We start from the raw sequence: 15030 nt of genomic DNA, 5'->3' as shown, positions 1-15030 counted from the left end.
AAAATCAATCGCCCATCCTCCGTCCGTCAGTGTCTCAGTATACTCTACAAAAAGTGTCGACTTCGGACTTCTCTAGCCCTATCTCCGTCACCGCTGCCTGGTTATCAACTGGGCAAAGGGGAGGGGCGACATGGATGACGCGCAGTAGCAGTAGCCGTGAACAGTTGGGCGCTAATTCCGGCCGGGTGGATGTCGGAAAGAAATTCCAGCTCATCAAATCCAAAATTTCGCTGGTGGACTGGCGGAGCTTCGATTTGTCCAACCCTTTTTTCTTGTGTTGCGCCGGTGTTTTAGCGGGCCCATCCGTATACTCCGCTTCCCCATATGAGCGACCGACTAGATTGGACTAATCCATTGCTCACTAACGACTCTCTATCTGCTCAAAGCATGATGCGCAACGGAGCTATACGCGATGTCGCACCAGGGCATTGCATCCGGCCGCTAGACTACTCCCAACTTACTACTAACCACGACTAACCTAGCTAACTAACTAACCAGGTCGATAGATTACTTAGCCACTAGCCTACTCACCACTAACCTGTTCTTTCCCTGACGATGCTAGACATACATGCGTTCGGCATCTCGGACGATAGGCATCCAATTGCCCAGAAAAATCTCCGATGTGCATACATAACTCCCAATCCCAAGAAAGCAGCGCGCCTGGTCAACGCAAGCTCTGGCCACGCATGCTTTCTGCCAGTGGCCTGCCTGCTCAAACGGCTGCTCTCGGCTCGGCTTCATGGAGGGGGATTAATTTCAATCGCGACATTTTCCAAGCGAATCGCAACCGTAGCTGCCACAGGCGCAGATGATGATTGCACGACCATGTTAGCCTTACGAGATAGCCAAGAACCGGGCAGCGACTCGATCAGCCGGCTTTCATTAACGATGCTGGTTTACTCATGGCTCACCCTCCTTTATTATTTCTGTTGTCTCTTCACCCACACACCCTCCTTCCTTCCCGCGGGCCACCGCTACTATACGGAAGCATCACTAGTCTACTAACATCCATCCATCCACCCCGGTCCCTCGTAAGCCTGAAATAACCCAATAAGTCGGTGAGTGCTCGTCACTGGGCCACTTCATTCCCCTCCTTCCTAGAGGTGCTTTTTTATTTTCTGGCCAAGAATAGTTCTTGCTTCCCCTCCAAGTTATCCCGTTAGCAGCGCGCCGGGTAAGCGTGGATTTTCCTGGGCGCGTCTTTCTACCCACCCCCCTTGCAGGTCCCCGGCTTCGATACGGTCTGGATTCTGGAATAGGCTACTGCAGAGGCTGCTGTGGATGGATGGAATCGACAGCCTGATATGAGAGAAATTAAATGGAGATATCCCAGATTCTGATCAATCGGCGTTGCTACTGCATTGGTTCGCTTGCAGAGATCGCGCGTCTCCTATCAACATCAGCCCTGAATAACAGTCGTTCTTTTGCTAATTCCGGCATTGCCTCCCTTTCCACTTTGTCTATGCAGTCGCGACTTTGATTGGTCATAGACGGCTGGTAGATTCTACCGAGCTCAGTTGACGATCTGATTGAACCTTTTTCCACCCCCAAACTTTAATGACAGGGTGCAGCTGTTCGGGCGTGGCTGTGTCTCATCCTGGTCAAAACAACCCCATAATCCACACTATGACAGGCTGGGCAAACCCCATGTGAGCTCGTTTACAGAGGTCTGGGTTCGATAGGTCCGCTGCTTGTTCTTGTTTGCTAAGCAAATCAAAATAATAACGAAGGGGGGGAGGGAGGCGTGTGGTGCTGACGGGCTGACCCCGATTTGGTGAAAATGGTCGGGCTATTCCTTCGCGTCTTGACGCCTCGCCTGTCAGATTCGGAACTAGTTTAGCTGGTGGCGCTGTCACTGTCTCTCCAGACTCGCAGACTCGCAAACCCGCGCTGGTTGCCCTTTTCGAGTGTTCTGGATGGACGCCCCCGCGTCTGAATTAGTAGCTGCTTATATCAGACTGTCCATATAGCTCAAGCTCATAGCCCCATTCAGACTACAGTAGTAGTTATCTATTCATCTTATCGCTCGTCGCTAGCTAGCTTGCTTACTGCTTACCAATGCTCAGATATCAAACTGTAACTACGTAGTAAATCTGACCACGCTTCACCTACATTAATAGAAAAAAGTATACTCGAGCCTCATCACCACCACCACCACCACCACCACATCACCATCTCTCTGTATCTTCAATGAACAACCTCCCTTCCAACACATTCTCTCCCCATTCCATGCATCAACCTCATCTGCACAAACCACATCCCGAACAAACCTTACCTACCTACCTACCAAATCCCGAACACACACACACTATAATATATGCATGCATACCAACTTCTCCTGTTCGCCATGTTATGTACTCTCTAACTTAAACTTTGACAGGCACCTGGGAGGCGTCTAGCCCCCTTCAGCCAGCCAGCCATTTATGCCTCAACTTGACTTCATTATGTAAATTTAAAATCATGTTGATGCATCTCTGCCTACTTTCCAAGTCCGCTCCTAATATAGATAGATCTAGACGTGTATCAGTGTCAGGCAGCGACGAGGCAATCTAGTAGTAGGTTTTCAGCTAGCCCTATATGTATATGTATGTGGATGTGGATGTGGTCGTCGTAAGTAGGTAAATAGGTATGGTATGTGAGAGAGATAGATATATGATGTGGGTGCGTACTGTTGGGTTGATGATGCATTTGTTTTGCCACTGATGGTGGATCAGTTTGGTAGTACTTTGATTTTTACAAATTGATACTTACTTACTCTTTACTAAAATTGATTTTGGGTATCCATCCAGTCGCTTCATTCGATACTTAGTGGTATGTATGTGCAGTATATGCATAGTGGCAAAGATCATGATCATGTTGTATTATGATATGAGTAAGACCAGCACATCATATCACATCACATTCTAACTAACTAACTGTTTTTTGTTATCTAAAACATAGAACCACTCACTCACTCGTTAACACTAATTATAGTTTAAGCTTTCTCGACCATCCTATTTTGTAGTATGGTTATGTGGCGATGATGGATGGATGGTCGGGTGTGAAAGAGCCGCATGATGATGATGACGATGCTGATAACTTATCGCCTAGTATCGTCGTGTGTATGTGTGTGTGCATAAGAATAAACTTCAACCTCGTAGGATGGATATATCAGATGAAGAGGAGGGTATACGAGGTGACAGGGGGCTTGGTTGATGGGGTCGTCTGAGGTCGATTGGATTTAGGTTTGGGAGGAATAGATGGTAAGTTGTGGGTGTGTGTGTGAGTGGTGAGGCTTGTAGGCGTAAGCTGTGTGTTTCATGATAGGATTTATCTGGTGGGTTTTGGTCATGAGGGTGGGTGAGTGGATCTGTAGAAGTAGATGTAGAAGTATATACCAGTATAGTAAGTGACGGATTGGAGGTAGATTGGTTTGAGGAGGTGGGTATTTAGTTGTTCTTACAGAAGTTTACTTTCATATGTATATTGCAATCAACTTTGATATGTTATGTGTATTGTGTAACTGTTAACGATGATATAAGCATCCAATTGTATACTAGATTGGGTATGTCGTGAAGCTATTCAGACCATACATATGCTATATAGTGACCACTATGAGACGGGGAGTAGCATTGATACAGATCGCCCACCATTAACCTCCCCAACTATACTCCCATATATCATCTTTACTATCATGATCTCTCCTCTCCACTTTAAGTAAAAATCAACATGATGCTCCCCACAACGTACCTGAATACATTCATATCACATGACCCAGTCCCTATCAGCCCCTTATGTAATCACCCCTTATCGGAGATTTATACAATCCCCAATTAATCCTCAACTATCCAGCACCAGCTTCACCTCCAACCCGGCCCAATTCCCTGCAACCCACCAAAAGTAGGCCCATCACAATGGCCGAACCACCACAGCATGACCTAGACAACCAATTCTACGTGCTAGTCACCGGCGCAAACAGGTACCCATCCCTCAATTGCACCCTCCCAACCCTACACACCACCCACCCACCAGCACACCCCTTCAGACCTCCCTCCCCCCCAAAACAACCTCACAATCAATCTAACAAGCCAATTCCACCAGCGGCCTCGGCCTCGCCATCTGCGCACGTCTAATAAACACCTTCCTCACAACCCACCCACCCACCACCCACCTAACCATAATCTTCACCACCCGAAGCGCCAAAAAAGCCTCCTCGACCCTGCACCACCTCCAAACCCTCCTCCCCCCCATCTCCTCCCCGACCACATCCAGCAGAATAACCCTCCACCCGGAAACCGTGGACCTGTCCTCCCTGCCCTCCGTCCGCGCGCTCTCCACCCGCCTCACCCAAACCCTCCCAAAACTCGACTCCATCGTCCTCAACGCCGGCATCGGCGGATGGACAGGAATCGACTGGCCCCGCGCAATCTGGGGGACTCTGACCGACCTCGTGCACAACGTCTCATGGTTCGCGCACAAGATCGCGCCCGTGGGGATGATCACCCCGCCTCAAACCACATCACCAGATGAGCCGCGACTGGGAAGCGTCTTCGCGGCGAACGTATTCGGTCACTACATGCTCTCGCATGGCGTCATGGGCCTACTCCGGAAATCCACGCAGCCGGGGCGCGTCATCTGGGTCTCGAGTATCGAGGCCACCCTGAATCATTTTAATGTGGAGGATATTCAGGGATTGAGATCGACTGTGCCGTATGAGAGTTCCAAGACGCTTACGGATATTCTTGCCCTCACGGCGGAGTCGGAGGGGAGTAGGAAGTGGGTGGAGGGGTTCTACAACACCCCTCACAAGGGAGGTGATGATCATGTGGATGAGAAGGGTGGTGAAAGGGAGGGCAACAAGGAGCCACGCATGTATCTCTCGCACCCTGGCGTGTGTGGAACGGGGATCCTCCCGTTGGCGTTGCCGCTGTTCTGGTGCATGATCGCGTCGTTTTATATTGCCCGGTTGCTGGGGTCGCCGTGGCATACGCTGTCGACGTATGCGGGGGCGTGTGCGCCGACGTGGTTGGCTATCAGTCGGCAGGAGGAGCTGGATGCTGCGGAGGAGGTGTATCGGGCTCATGGTGGCGGGAAGGTGAAATGGGGGTCGTCGTGTGATCGGTTGGGGAGGGATAAGGCGGTTTCAACGGAGGTGGATGGTTGGGGTCATGGGGGTGTGGTTGGGGAGGCGGTGGTGATGGAGGATCGGTGTCGGAGGAGGAAGCGTGGAGCGAGGGATTTGACGGCGGAGGAGAAGATCGAATTTGAGGAGTTGGGGAGGAAGTGTTGGCAGGGGATGGAGGAGCTGAGGGTACAGTGGGAGGAGATCTTGAAGAGGGAGGAGGGTGCTGCCACAGCTTAAGTTTTGTGGAATAATGTGGTGCATGGGTTCGGGCATATTGCGTGTTGCATCTGCATCTGTATAACTGCATCTATAATAGAGGAATAGAGTAATAGAGATAATAAGATTGTTTTTCTGATCCTGCCTCCCGTATTTACATTCCTTTAACCATGTCCACATACGTCATTAAAATCAGATAGAGTATTAGTCCATGTGCTCACCATCCCCCGGGGAAACAAGGTAGCAGAAGAAAAAGCCGGTAAATAAAAGAAGCAACAGCACTGGTGACACGCAGTCCGTCGGAGAAAGATGCGGGAGAACAAGGTAAGAGATCAGAGACCTCGGGATAGATTATAAGGGATGTAAGGATGACCCGAATCAGACACGCTTCTACCATCAAGGCCTCTAGCATGCGGACACGGACGAGCACAAGACGAAGGTAATAATGGATGGGTGCGAGTGGGAGATGGTTCAGAGGCGTAGACCGCATTGTATCCAAGCAGCGTCCTGTTGTCTAGAACCCCCTCTGGGTTCTACACTGCTCGAAAGAGAAAGACACGATCAACTCCGGTTTCTATGCATCTGGTGACTTCAGTGTAGGTGGTGTATATCGAAGGTGAAGGGCATGTCGACGTGACAAAAAGGATTACATGATGATAGCAGGAACTAAAGATTTGAATTAGCAATGAGCCATGTGAATGTAGACAATTGACTCACCATCAACGTTCTGCTTGATGCTCTTGTGGGGCAAGATGGAACCACCGTTGACATAGACTTCGTCGGCGATGGTGACATCGTCACCCAGCACCGTAACGTTCTCCAGACGAGCCCAGCGGCCCACGGAGCTGTTCCATCCAACAATGGTCGACTTGACCCACGCGTGGTCCTTGACCTTGCTGTTCTCCATCAGGACACAGCGCTGCAGACGCACACCGTCACCAACCACCACATTGGGTCCAATCACCACGTTGGGGCCGATGCGGCAGTTCTTGCCAATCTTGGCGGAGGGGTCGACCATGACATTGCCGCCATACACGTAAGGCTCGCTGTTGGGGGCGAGCAGCTTCGAGTTGCGCTTAGCAAGGGAGGTGAGGTAGAGGCAGGTACCGCTCAGGAAATCCTTGGGCTGACCAACGTCCATCCAGAAGCCCTCCAGGTCGAAGGAGTGCAGCTGGCCGTCCTTGACGATAGCGGGGAAGGTCTCCTGCTCGATGGAGGTGGGGCGCAGCTCGATCCGGTTCAGCACGCTGGGGTTCAGGATGTAGATACCGGCGTTGATACGGTTGCCGACGAACTCAACGGGCTTCTCGACGAAGCGGTCGATGCGCGAGGGGTGGTTGGGCTTGTGGACGACGACACCGTACTTGGAGGGCTCGTCGACCTTGGTGACCACAATGGTACCCTCATTGCCGTGGTTCTTGTGGAACTCGGCCAGCTCCTTGAAGGGGTAGTCACAGATAATATCGGAGTTCAGGACGAAAAACGGGCTGTCGTCCTTGCCCAGAATCTTCTCCGCCAACTTCAGGGGACCAGCCGTGCCGAGGGGTTCGGATTCCACAGAGAATTCGATTCTGACATTGTAGATTTCTTCGTACTAGGGGCGGCTGTGAGCATTCGCGGACGGCATGCCGTGCAGCTAGGGCAATTGTACCTTCTTCAGGGTCGACACCATAACATCAGGGCGGTAGTTGACGGCCAGGACGATATCTGTGACACCAGCAGCAGCCAAGCTCTCAACCTGGTGCAGGATCATGGGCCGATTGGCGAATTCGACCAAAGGCTTAGGGAGGGTCAGGGTCTAGGCAGCATTGAGAACGGTTAGCTTGTGTGCGCTTTCCCACGGCCCGGCCATGAATCGACTGGTATGTTCGACGTCACGATCGTCGGCGGGGGTGATCAACTCACCAGAGGACGCAGACGGGTTCCGAAACCGCCAACGAGAATGAGGGCTAGATAGTCAAAAGTCAGCGAGTCCGAAGGAACAATTAGGTAGACTGGTACATACCCTTCATGGTTGCTGTAGGGAGGTATTAATTGTAGGGTAGAGTAGCGATCGGGAGGCTCGCTCCAAACGAATGACCGGAGCAAAGAACGAGTTGGACAGGTGGAACAAAAGCCCGCCGACGGAAGAGGGGGGTAAGTAAGGAAAGGTGGAGAGAGTGTATGGAAGAGGAGGAAGCAGTTGTTCCAACGATCCAAAGATGGGGACGTTGGAGAGATTAGATTGATTGATCGATTGATTGATTGAAGCGGATGGTCACAGACGGGGAAGAGAAAGGAAAGGAAAGGAGGAAAAAGAACGGTCGGGATATAATATAAGAACGAGGAGAAGGAGGAGAGGAGAGGAAGGCAGAAAGAGAAAGAGGAGACCACCTGGCGTTGCGATTCGGGGAGAGCGGGCCGTAATGGCTGTGTATGTACGGGCCGGTAAGTTATGAGCAAGTCAAAAAAAAGAGGTCACTGGCAAGACCCCTTAAACCGGCCAGTGTGTAGCAGAGTTACAGCCTTGTGACTTGAAGATGGCACTCACTGGCACTCACTGGTACTCGCCAGGAACACCGGGTTCAACCTGCGCACGTTTGCGGCAGCGCCACTTCGCCCAGCAGGTTCTGCCGTTTAGGGTATAGTCGGGTATCGTACGGCCTAGAACCAACTAATCATTGCGGCGGGTTCAGGTGCCCCCAGTGGGGCAGCAGTGCCCCCTGAATTATCTTTACAGCTCCATAAAATGTTGTAGTCTTCATCTTAATTACATTTATTAACTAATTATTATTGAACTCTTTACTTAAATTATGATCAGTTATGAGGTTGGTGATATTATGCCATTCTTGCTTCAGCTTACGAAATCTCGCATATCATGATCATAATTATGATAATAATAATAAGTAGACTTACATTACAGCTGATGCACGCACGATTGACGCAGTACGTGCATATCCCCCCTAAGTAAATTTTATTGTTGATGGGAAAAAGACAAAAAAAGCAAGAAAGAACAAAAAGACTACTAGTAGCCCATCCAGAACTACCTAGTGCCATCACATTATCCAATGAAAGGGTGGCCTCATACTTGGTAGTGACTTGGCCACCGATGGCGTTCAAACTGTCGGGTTGCATTCCCTCTTCATTTTAGCACACAACGTAGTGCCTACCTTAGCGGGTTACCCAGAATGTATGCAGGAGGAATAAGCATCAATTCCATCCGTGTCTCCTGATCATCCGGTTTTCTTTGTTGCCGCCCTTTCCTAACAGCCCCCAGCTGTGGTCACGGGTTCATTAAGGCCGGTGGCAGGTTTCAGGAGCGCCTCAGAATTGCAGGTTAAACAAGGAACATAATGAATCGAGAAATTAGATATATATTTAGGGAAGCATCTTAGTTCCCAGCCAGTATATAAAGCAGTAGGGCACCAGACCTTACTCCAGGCCATTCTATATATAAATCATCACTCTCTGCCTGCTTGTCTGCTCACTCCTGCGTGTCTGGGGGCAGTGAATGGCCCTTTCCAGCCAAGCCACGTGTAAAAGTTCCCCGGCCCCCGTCACCGCCTACCGGATCGAACACAAATCTCCTGATCCACTCGCGCACCTTGCTCACCTTCATCAGCGGCAGATCTTCCTCACGCTTGGCTGCAGGGTCCTGTTGAATATCCCGGAGTTGCTTCGCACTGTAGAGCCCGCCTGCTTCGGTTACGTCGACCCGCTGGCGGTGCAGCAGGTTAACCTTCGTGACCCCTTTCCTCAAACTCTGCCCGTATACCCGTTCCCGGAAGGAGCTCAGTCCTACCATCCGCATCAGAACAATGTCCCGTGGACGTAGCGTTGCCAGCGACACCCCCAGCGCCTCCCCTTCGTCGTCACCTTCCCCAGCCATGACCGCATGATTCACAGGCGGAAGCCAGAACGTAACCCCAAATCCACTTCTTGTATCATCCCCAACCACCATCTCAACCAGATCCAGCTCTTGCTTCCATTGCCGCGTTACCACCCGCCGTGGAGGGTGGATGGCGATAATCGCCACAATCAGATTCACCGTCATCGTCTGCGGCACGATCGAATTCAGATACGCCGCAGTGGGGATATCCCGGAGATCAGTGAGGGGCCCTTGGATTGGGAACCCTGGCGTTGGCCCGTCCTTCTCGCTGCTTGTCGCATAGGAGGTTCCGACCGATAAACCACTACTGCGCATGGAGTCGCCAGAGTGAAACCCCGGAGTCGAGATCTCCGAGGTTTCGTGAACGGTAAATGAATGGTTGTAGAATTGCGAGAGTACTGAATCATCCGGCTTTGTCCGCGATGTCCCATCAGAGCCTGCAATGTCCCGTATAGTAAGGAAGCGAGCATCTCGACCGGGTTCCCACCTGTAAATTTCTGGGAGAAGCCCTGGATTGCGCAGATCCTGCAATAGTCTCCATTTCACAGGCTGACCATCGGGGAAAGGCCAATGGCCTACGTCTTGCGTATCCAAACTATGGAATGGAGATATCGGTGCGTTCAGCAGCTCCTCTTCATTCCACTGGAGATTCCGCAACGTGGGCGCACCCATGAGGAAGATGGTCCGTTTCGACATCATATGTGTCGTATAGCGGGCTTCATGCCACGGGCATATTAGTTAGGATGCCGGTCACTGTTCTCTCCAACTTATCAATGCCAAACACGTTGCGGAGATCCGTCCAGATCGGTAAGGTCAAAGATAGAGATTGATTCAAAGGTGCCAAGAGAGGAAGGAGCATTAAAGTATCTAATCCGCAGCTGCGTTGTGAACGCGTCTGATGGGCGTGTCCCGTTATATAGATAGTTTGTGACAAAGAGGATGCACCTTTGAGCTTGACTCTGATGATGTTCTAGCCATCGTATCCGATCTGAACCACGGGTTGTAAACAGGCAACGACTCATGTTGTATGGTACTGCGTATACGGTCCAGAAAGTGGATTGAGGATCGTGCGCGGCCATGATCGTCATGGCATGAGTACGGTTGGAGAAGTCATGACGCAGATATACCAGATATATGGCCGTGTCAACAGCGGGAAAATTCCGGGAAGCTGTGGTGGTGCAGCCTTCTAGAACGCATCCATGCGGGCGGGGAAGTTTGGGGAATGGCGTGGAATTCGATGTTGCATGCCTGAGGCATAGAGGCAGTCATTCTGGCTACGGGGGGCGACAGCAGCCGGCAGAGCACCGGGTCGGCAGTCGAATTTCGCCGCCGAGCAACGACCAGCCAAGCATCGTCATTGGTTTGGCCTCTCTTCTTTCCTCTCTTCATCTCAAATCTGTCGTCTGGTTGTGGTCGGGGATGGCATGTATCTTGATTAAGGATTGATCTCATCGTCATCTTTACTGTGCCCCACCCTCTCCCTATCGCGCCGAAGGGTTACTATCATCAACGTCGCGGCCAAGTGCCGCTTTAGTTCGGACAACCATGGCCTTCCAAGTCCCCTTCCCCAAGCCGGTAAGCCTTGCTATCTGTCCACGCTTGAACTTGCCTTCGCTAACTAATGACTCTCCGGCAGGGTCTTGCGGCCGTGACCTCAGATCTCTGGCCGTCAATGACACGGTTGTTTAATGCGCCCCGGAATAACGTCGAACACGCCTCCCGCTCCGGATATGCCGCCCCTCAGCCCTCCCAACGCGCGGTTGCGGAAGCAACCTCCACGGTATGTCTCCTTAGTCGGCCGTAAAATGATGGAGCTAGTGCGCTGATATACGTATAGGGATCAAGTGGTGTGCAGCTACCTGAGTTCCTGGCTACTGTGTCTTCCGAGGCGTTGAAGGCAAGCATCTTGAACAAGACCACTCAAAGCGGATGGTCTCGCTCCCTGCTCAATGGTATACATTTCTCTTCTTATACCTGGAAGACTTGCTCTAACTTGACTTCATTCCAGGAACCACAATGTGGACCTCGCCGTCTCTTGCTACCCGTCATCTTGCCTCCCCCTCTGCTCGTTCCTACTCCACGATATCCATGTCCGTCAACCGTCTTCGCCACGCCCCCCAAGTACAAGGTCTCTCCCGGTTACAGCAACAGCGTTTTCTGTTTGGTGGTTCTTCTCACAATCTGCTGGCGCAGAAGGAGAAGACTGCCAACAACAACCCTAGCAGCGCAAACGCTCAGAATGCTTTCTACCAGGCCCTCCTCCGTGCAAACCACCCTGCCATTGTCGTTGAACGGTACAAAAGCGGTCATTTTGCCACGAATGCGGCTACGGACGAACTCTACATGAAAGCCCTGCAACGCGTTGGCGGCGTGGACTCTGCGGTAGCGGTCCCTGCTTCCGGCCAGGCCGTCAGCCCCGAGCGGCTGCAAGCCATCGGCCAGGCCGTCGCAACCCAGTTTCACGGTGGACAATTCGGTTCTTCTACCCACTACGGTTCAGCAGTCAAGCAGACTGGCACTGGAAACAAGGAAGATCCTCTGCACGTGGTTGTGGAGGAGTCAACCGGAAGTGCGGTCTTCAGATGGGTCAAGTTCCTGTTCTACTTCGCCTTCTTCGCTTATCTGTCTCTGGTTATGATCACAATCTTGGTTGAAACGACTGGTGCCCTGAAGAACATCAGGGGCCCGCAGAACAGCGAGGCTCAGCCTCAGCAGCAGACTGTCCGTTTCAGTGATGTGCATGGTTGCGATGAAGCCAAGGAAGAACTTCAAGAACTCGTCGAATTTCTCACTAACCCCGATCGCTTCTCCTCGCTTGGTGGCAAGCTGCCCAAGGGTGTTCTCCTGGTTGGTCCTCCTGGTACCGGAAAGACTTTGCTGGCTCGTGCTGTTGCAGGAGAGGCTGGTGTTCCTTTCTTCTACATGTCTGGCTCTGAATTCGATGAGGTCTACGTGGGTGTCGGCGCCAAGCGCGTTCGTGAATTGTTCACTCAAGCCCGCAGCAAGTCCCCCGCTATCATCTTCATTGATGAGTTGGATGCCATTGGTGCCAAGAGGAACGAGAGGGATGCCGCCTACGTGAAGCAAACCCTGAATCAACTGCTTACTGAACTCGATGGCTTCTCCCAAAGCAGCGGAGTGATCATCATCGCCGCAACCAACTACCCCCAACTTCTGGATAAGGCTCTCACGCGTCCTGGTCGCTTTGATCGCAAGGTGACTGTTGGTCTTCCCGACGTTCGTGGTCGTATGGATATTCTCCGACACCACATGAAGGAGGTTCAGGTCAGCATGGATGTTGATGTCGGTGTCATTGCTCGTGGTACCCCCGGTTTCTCTGGTGCCGATTTGGAGAACCTTGTTAACCAAGCTGCCATCTATGCCAGCCGTAACAAGCAAACCAAGGTTGGCCCGAAGGACTTCGACTGGGCTAAGGACAAGATCATGATGGGTGCTGAGGCTCGCAGCCGTATCATTCAGGACAAGGACAAAATCCTTACTGCCTACCACGAGGCCGGTCACGCTCTCGTTGCTTACTTCTCTCCTTCCTCTACGCCTTTGTACAAGATCACCATTGTTCCTCGAGGCATGGCCTTGGGTGTGACTCACTTCCTGCCTGAGATGGATATGGTCTCGAGAAACTACACTGAATACCTTTCGGATATCGACGTCTCCATGGGCGGTAAGGCTGCCGAGGAGCTCGTTTTCGGCCCCGACAAGGTGACCAGTGGAATCTCGGCGGTACGTTTAACCACTTTAGCTCAAAGTACGTAGTCACTGACATGTAATAGGACATTCAACAAGCCACTGAAACCGCCTTTACCTTGGTCACCCGTTTCGGCTACTCCAAGAAGCTCGGAAACGTTGACCTGTCGAGCAACTATGACAGCCTCTCATCGGAAACGAAGCAGGAGATTGAATCCGAAGTCCGTCGTTTAGTCGAGGAGGGTCGTGCCCGCGCTAGCAACATTCTGACTGAGAAGCGGGAGGAGCTGGAGCTCTTGACCAAGGCTTTGATTGAATACGAGACACTGACAAAGGAGGAGATGGAGAAGGTTCTGCGAGGCGAAAAGCTCGACAAGCTGCAATCAGCTCCTGCGGCGCCGCTGAAATTGCCCGAAGCCCTACAGACGGCCCGGCTACCACCTACAGTGACCAGCGGAAACTCCGTCCAGGAATAAGCGATCTTTTACCTCTGATTCTCCCTTTTTTTACGATCATCGCCTGTTACAGCTACAATATCATAGGAATGTTTTGATATGCACCGCGCTCTCTGCTCTTATCCTTCCTCGTCCTCATGTGTCATACGTATCGAGAAACAACCCAATACCATCTTCAACCTATCTCTTTTTCTACCTCATTGATACGGTGGTCTTGAGATCATGACCATCACCTCAACAAACGTTCTGGTCTCTTCTCGTTTCTCTTTTCCCTTTTTGATTTCCTTCTCGGTCCTTGTATTCACCGTGACTGTCCGTTTGCGTCTACTTTACCGTTTCTCATCTCTTTCCTTGTTTAATCTCAATGCTTTGGTTCAAAGACTGGGTGGCAGGCATACAGGTGAATTTGGCACTATTGTATTATTTACATACGTACATATAGCGTGCATCGAATTCAATACGAACTTCACTTGCATGGATTTTCTCGACATACTAGTAGTTGACGGCACCACCCTCTGAGTGTGTCGAGGACGAGTCCATCCAGACCTTCCTGTACGCGCTAGACTAAGAGAAGAAGAATATCAGCAGTAATAATACTCAGAACAACAAGACGCATTATTGCTACTCCAGCTGTCATGTCCGATTATTTATTACTACCAGTTTCATGCTGCCACTAATGCAGGCTTACTACCTACAAACAAATATAAACCAGAAAGGCCATGGTAGCAACAATACTACTTGTGAACAAACTATAATGTAGCCAATTATCCCACATTCAATATCTCGAACGCCAACCGGATTCGGGGCCCAGGTCGACTCTCCGGACAATCATCCCTCGGAACTTAACACAAATCTATCATAAATACATCATCATTCAGTGACAATCTATCACAAGCCAAAGACATTGAAGCCCACATTCGTTCATAGGAAAGAATAATCCATGGTTCTTCCCCAAGGTACATATATACCCTAGAAACGATATATGTAGTAACTCACGTATAAGTATGACACTCTCCCCTGCTGACATCTGTATCCCTTCCAAGTTAGTAGTACTATACACTACTACTTTATTCAAGCAACCAACTCCTTTCTACCCCTAAACCCAACCCCATACGTGATCGGAAGCTACTACTACTACTATATAACCTCTCTTTGAGTAATCATCTCACACTCTCTAATTTGCTACGCACACACACACACACACACACACACACACACACACATCATGAAACACCACAACCACTACCACACCCCCTACTACACCCACCTCATCCAAACCAACAAATCCAACTCAGCAGGAGACTGGCACCGCTGGCTCGTGGCAGCAGCGACCCGCGACGACATGATAACCTTCTTCAAGGGGCTGATAAAATACTCCAAGACCAGCGGGGCGAAGATCACCGACGTGAAACCGATCCATCTGGCATGGTGGACGTTCGATTCCCCGAATGGATACAATATCAGGGAACTGGTGAAGCAGATTTACCAATTGAATCCATCTTGGTACGGGAATGTGGAGGAGTTGAATGATAGTCGGGGAAAGGTCACGGTTACCTTGTTGGATGATGCCGGGGGAAGGAGTTGGCCGGTTTTGCCGTGTCAGGACGTTGAGTTGGGGGAGCATTTTGATTGATTGGATGGGTGTGGTGGTCGTGGTATGAATGAATGAATGAATGAATGGT

General features: G+C 50.9%; 6 protein-coding genes across 6 annotated transcripts; 4 read left to right on the top strand and 2 right to left on the bottom strand.

The window, feature by feature from the left end:
* The first annotated feature begins 452 nt into the window (after positions 1-452).
* Positions 453-1303, top strand: BO85DRAFT_36158 (uncharacterized protein). The gene has a single exon (XM_025655594.1). The coding sequence runs from the start codon at positions 556-558 to the stop codon at positions 1003-1005; it is 450 nt and encodes a 149-aa protein (XP_025515170.1). The 5' UTR covers positions 453-555; the 3' UTR covers positions 1006-1303.
* A 2453-nt stretch (positions 1304-3756) lies between these two features.
* BO85DRAFT_36084 (3-keto-steroid reductase) lies at positions 3757-5433 on the top strand. Its single transcript, XM_025655568.1, has 2 exons — positions 3757-3958; positions 4081-5433. Exons 1-2 carry the CDS (start codon positions 3894-3896, stop codon positions 5339-5341), a joined length of 1326 nt encoding a protein of 441 aa, XP_025515169.1. The 5' UTR covers positions 3757-3893; the 3' UTR covers positions 5342-5433.
* A 533-nt stretch (positions 5434-5966) lies between these two features.
* On the bottom strand, positions 5967-7332 carry BO85DRAFT_459966 (mannose-1-phosphate guanyltransferase; the record flags this gene model as incomplete). The annotated part of the gene is made up of 5 exons (XM_025661687.1): positions 5967-5986; positions 6038-6914; positions 6972-7118; positions 7226-7269; positions 7326-7332. 5 exons carry the CDS (start codon positions 7330-7332, stop codon positions 5967-5969), a joined length of 1095 nt encoding a protein of 364 aa, XP_025515168.1.
* A 1322-nt stretch (positions 7333-8654) lies between these two features.
* Positions 8655-10384, bottom strand: BO85DRAFT_398666 (uncharacterized protein). The gene has a single exon (XM_025657065.1). It carries the CDS (start codon positions 9885-9887, stop codon positions 8784-8786), a length of 1104 nt encoding a protein of 367 aa, XP_025515167.1. The 5' UTR covers positions 9888-10384; the 3' UTR covers positions 8655-8783.
* Positions 10385-10533: 149 nt separating this feature from the next.
* On the top strand, positions 10534-13826 carry BO85DRAFT_398665 (i-AAA protease YME1). The gene is made up of 5 exons (XM_025657064.1): positions 10534-10763; positions 10825-10968; positions 11026-11140; positions 11197-12929; positions 12980-13826. The coding sequence occupies exons 1-5, from the start codon at positions 10734-10736 to the stop codon at positions 13367-13369; spliced, it is 2412 nt and encodes an 803-aa protein (XP_025515166.1). The 5' UTR covers positions 10534-10733; the 3' UTR covers positions 13370-13826.
* Positions 13827-14339: 513 nt separating this feature from the next.
* On the top strand, positions 14340-14981 carry BO85DRAFT_496303 (uncharacterized protein; the record flags this gene model as incomplete). Its single annotated transcript, XM_025663952.1, has 1 exon — positions 14340-14981. Exon 1 carries the CDS (start codon positions 14574-14576, stop codon positions 14979-14981), a length of 408 nt encoding a protein of 135 aa, XP_025515165.1. The 5' UTR covers positions 14340-14573.
* Positions 14982-15030: the final 49 nt, after the last annotated feature.

Source organism: Aspergillus piperis (assembly GCF_003184755.1).
Source record: "Aspergillus piperis CBS 112811 unplaced genomic scaffold BO85scaffold_10, whole genome shotgun sequence".
In the NCBI taxonomy this organism is placed as follows: Eukaryota; Fungi; Ascomycota; class Eurotiomycetes; order Eurotiales; family Aspergillaceae; genus Aspergillus; species Aspergillus piperis.
This window is presented reverse-complemented; position numbering and strand designations above follow the sequence as displayed.

Bases quoted from the DNA above. Each gene is read 5' to 3' on its own strand.
- BO85DRAFT_398665 (XM_025657064.1), top strand. From the start codon at position 10,734: ATGGCCTTCCAAGTCCCCTTCCCCAAGCCG. The intron at 10,764-10,824 runs GTAAGCCTTGCT...ACTCTCCGGCAG, and splicing joins AAGTCCCCTTCCCCAAGCCG to GGTCTTGCGGCCGTGACCTC. The intron at 10,969-11,025 runs GTATGTCTCCTT...ATATACGTATAG, and splicing joins TTGCGGAAGCAACCTCCACG to GGATCAAGTGGTGTGCAGCT.
- BO85DRAFT_398666 (XM_025657065.1), bottom strand. From the start codon at position 9,887: ATGATGTCGAAACGGACCATCTTCCTCATGGGTGCGCCCACGTTGCGG.
- BO85DRAFT_36158 (XM_025655594.1), top strand. From the start codon at position 556: ATGCTAGACATACATGCGTTCGGCATCTCGGACGATAGGCATCCAATT.
- BO85DRAFT_36084 (XM_025655568.1), top strand. From the start codon at position 3,894: ATGGCCGAACCACCACAGCATGACCTAGACAACCAATTCTACGTGCTA. The intron at 3,959-4,080 runs GTACCCATCCCT...CAATTCCACCAG, and splicing joins CTAGTCACCGGCGCAAACAG to CGGCCTCGGCCTCGCCATCT.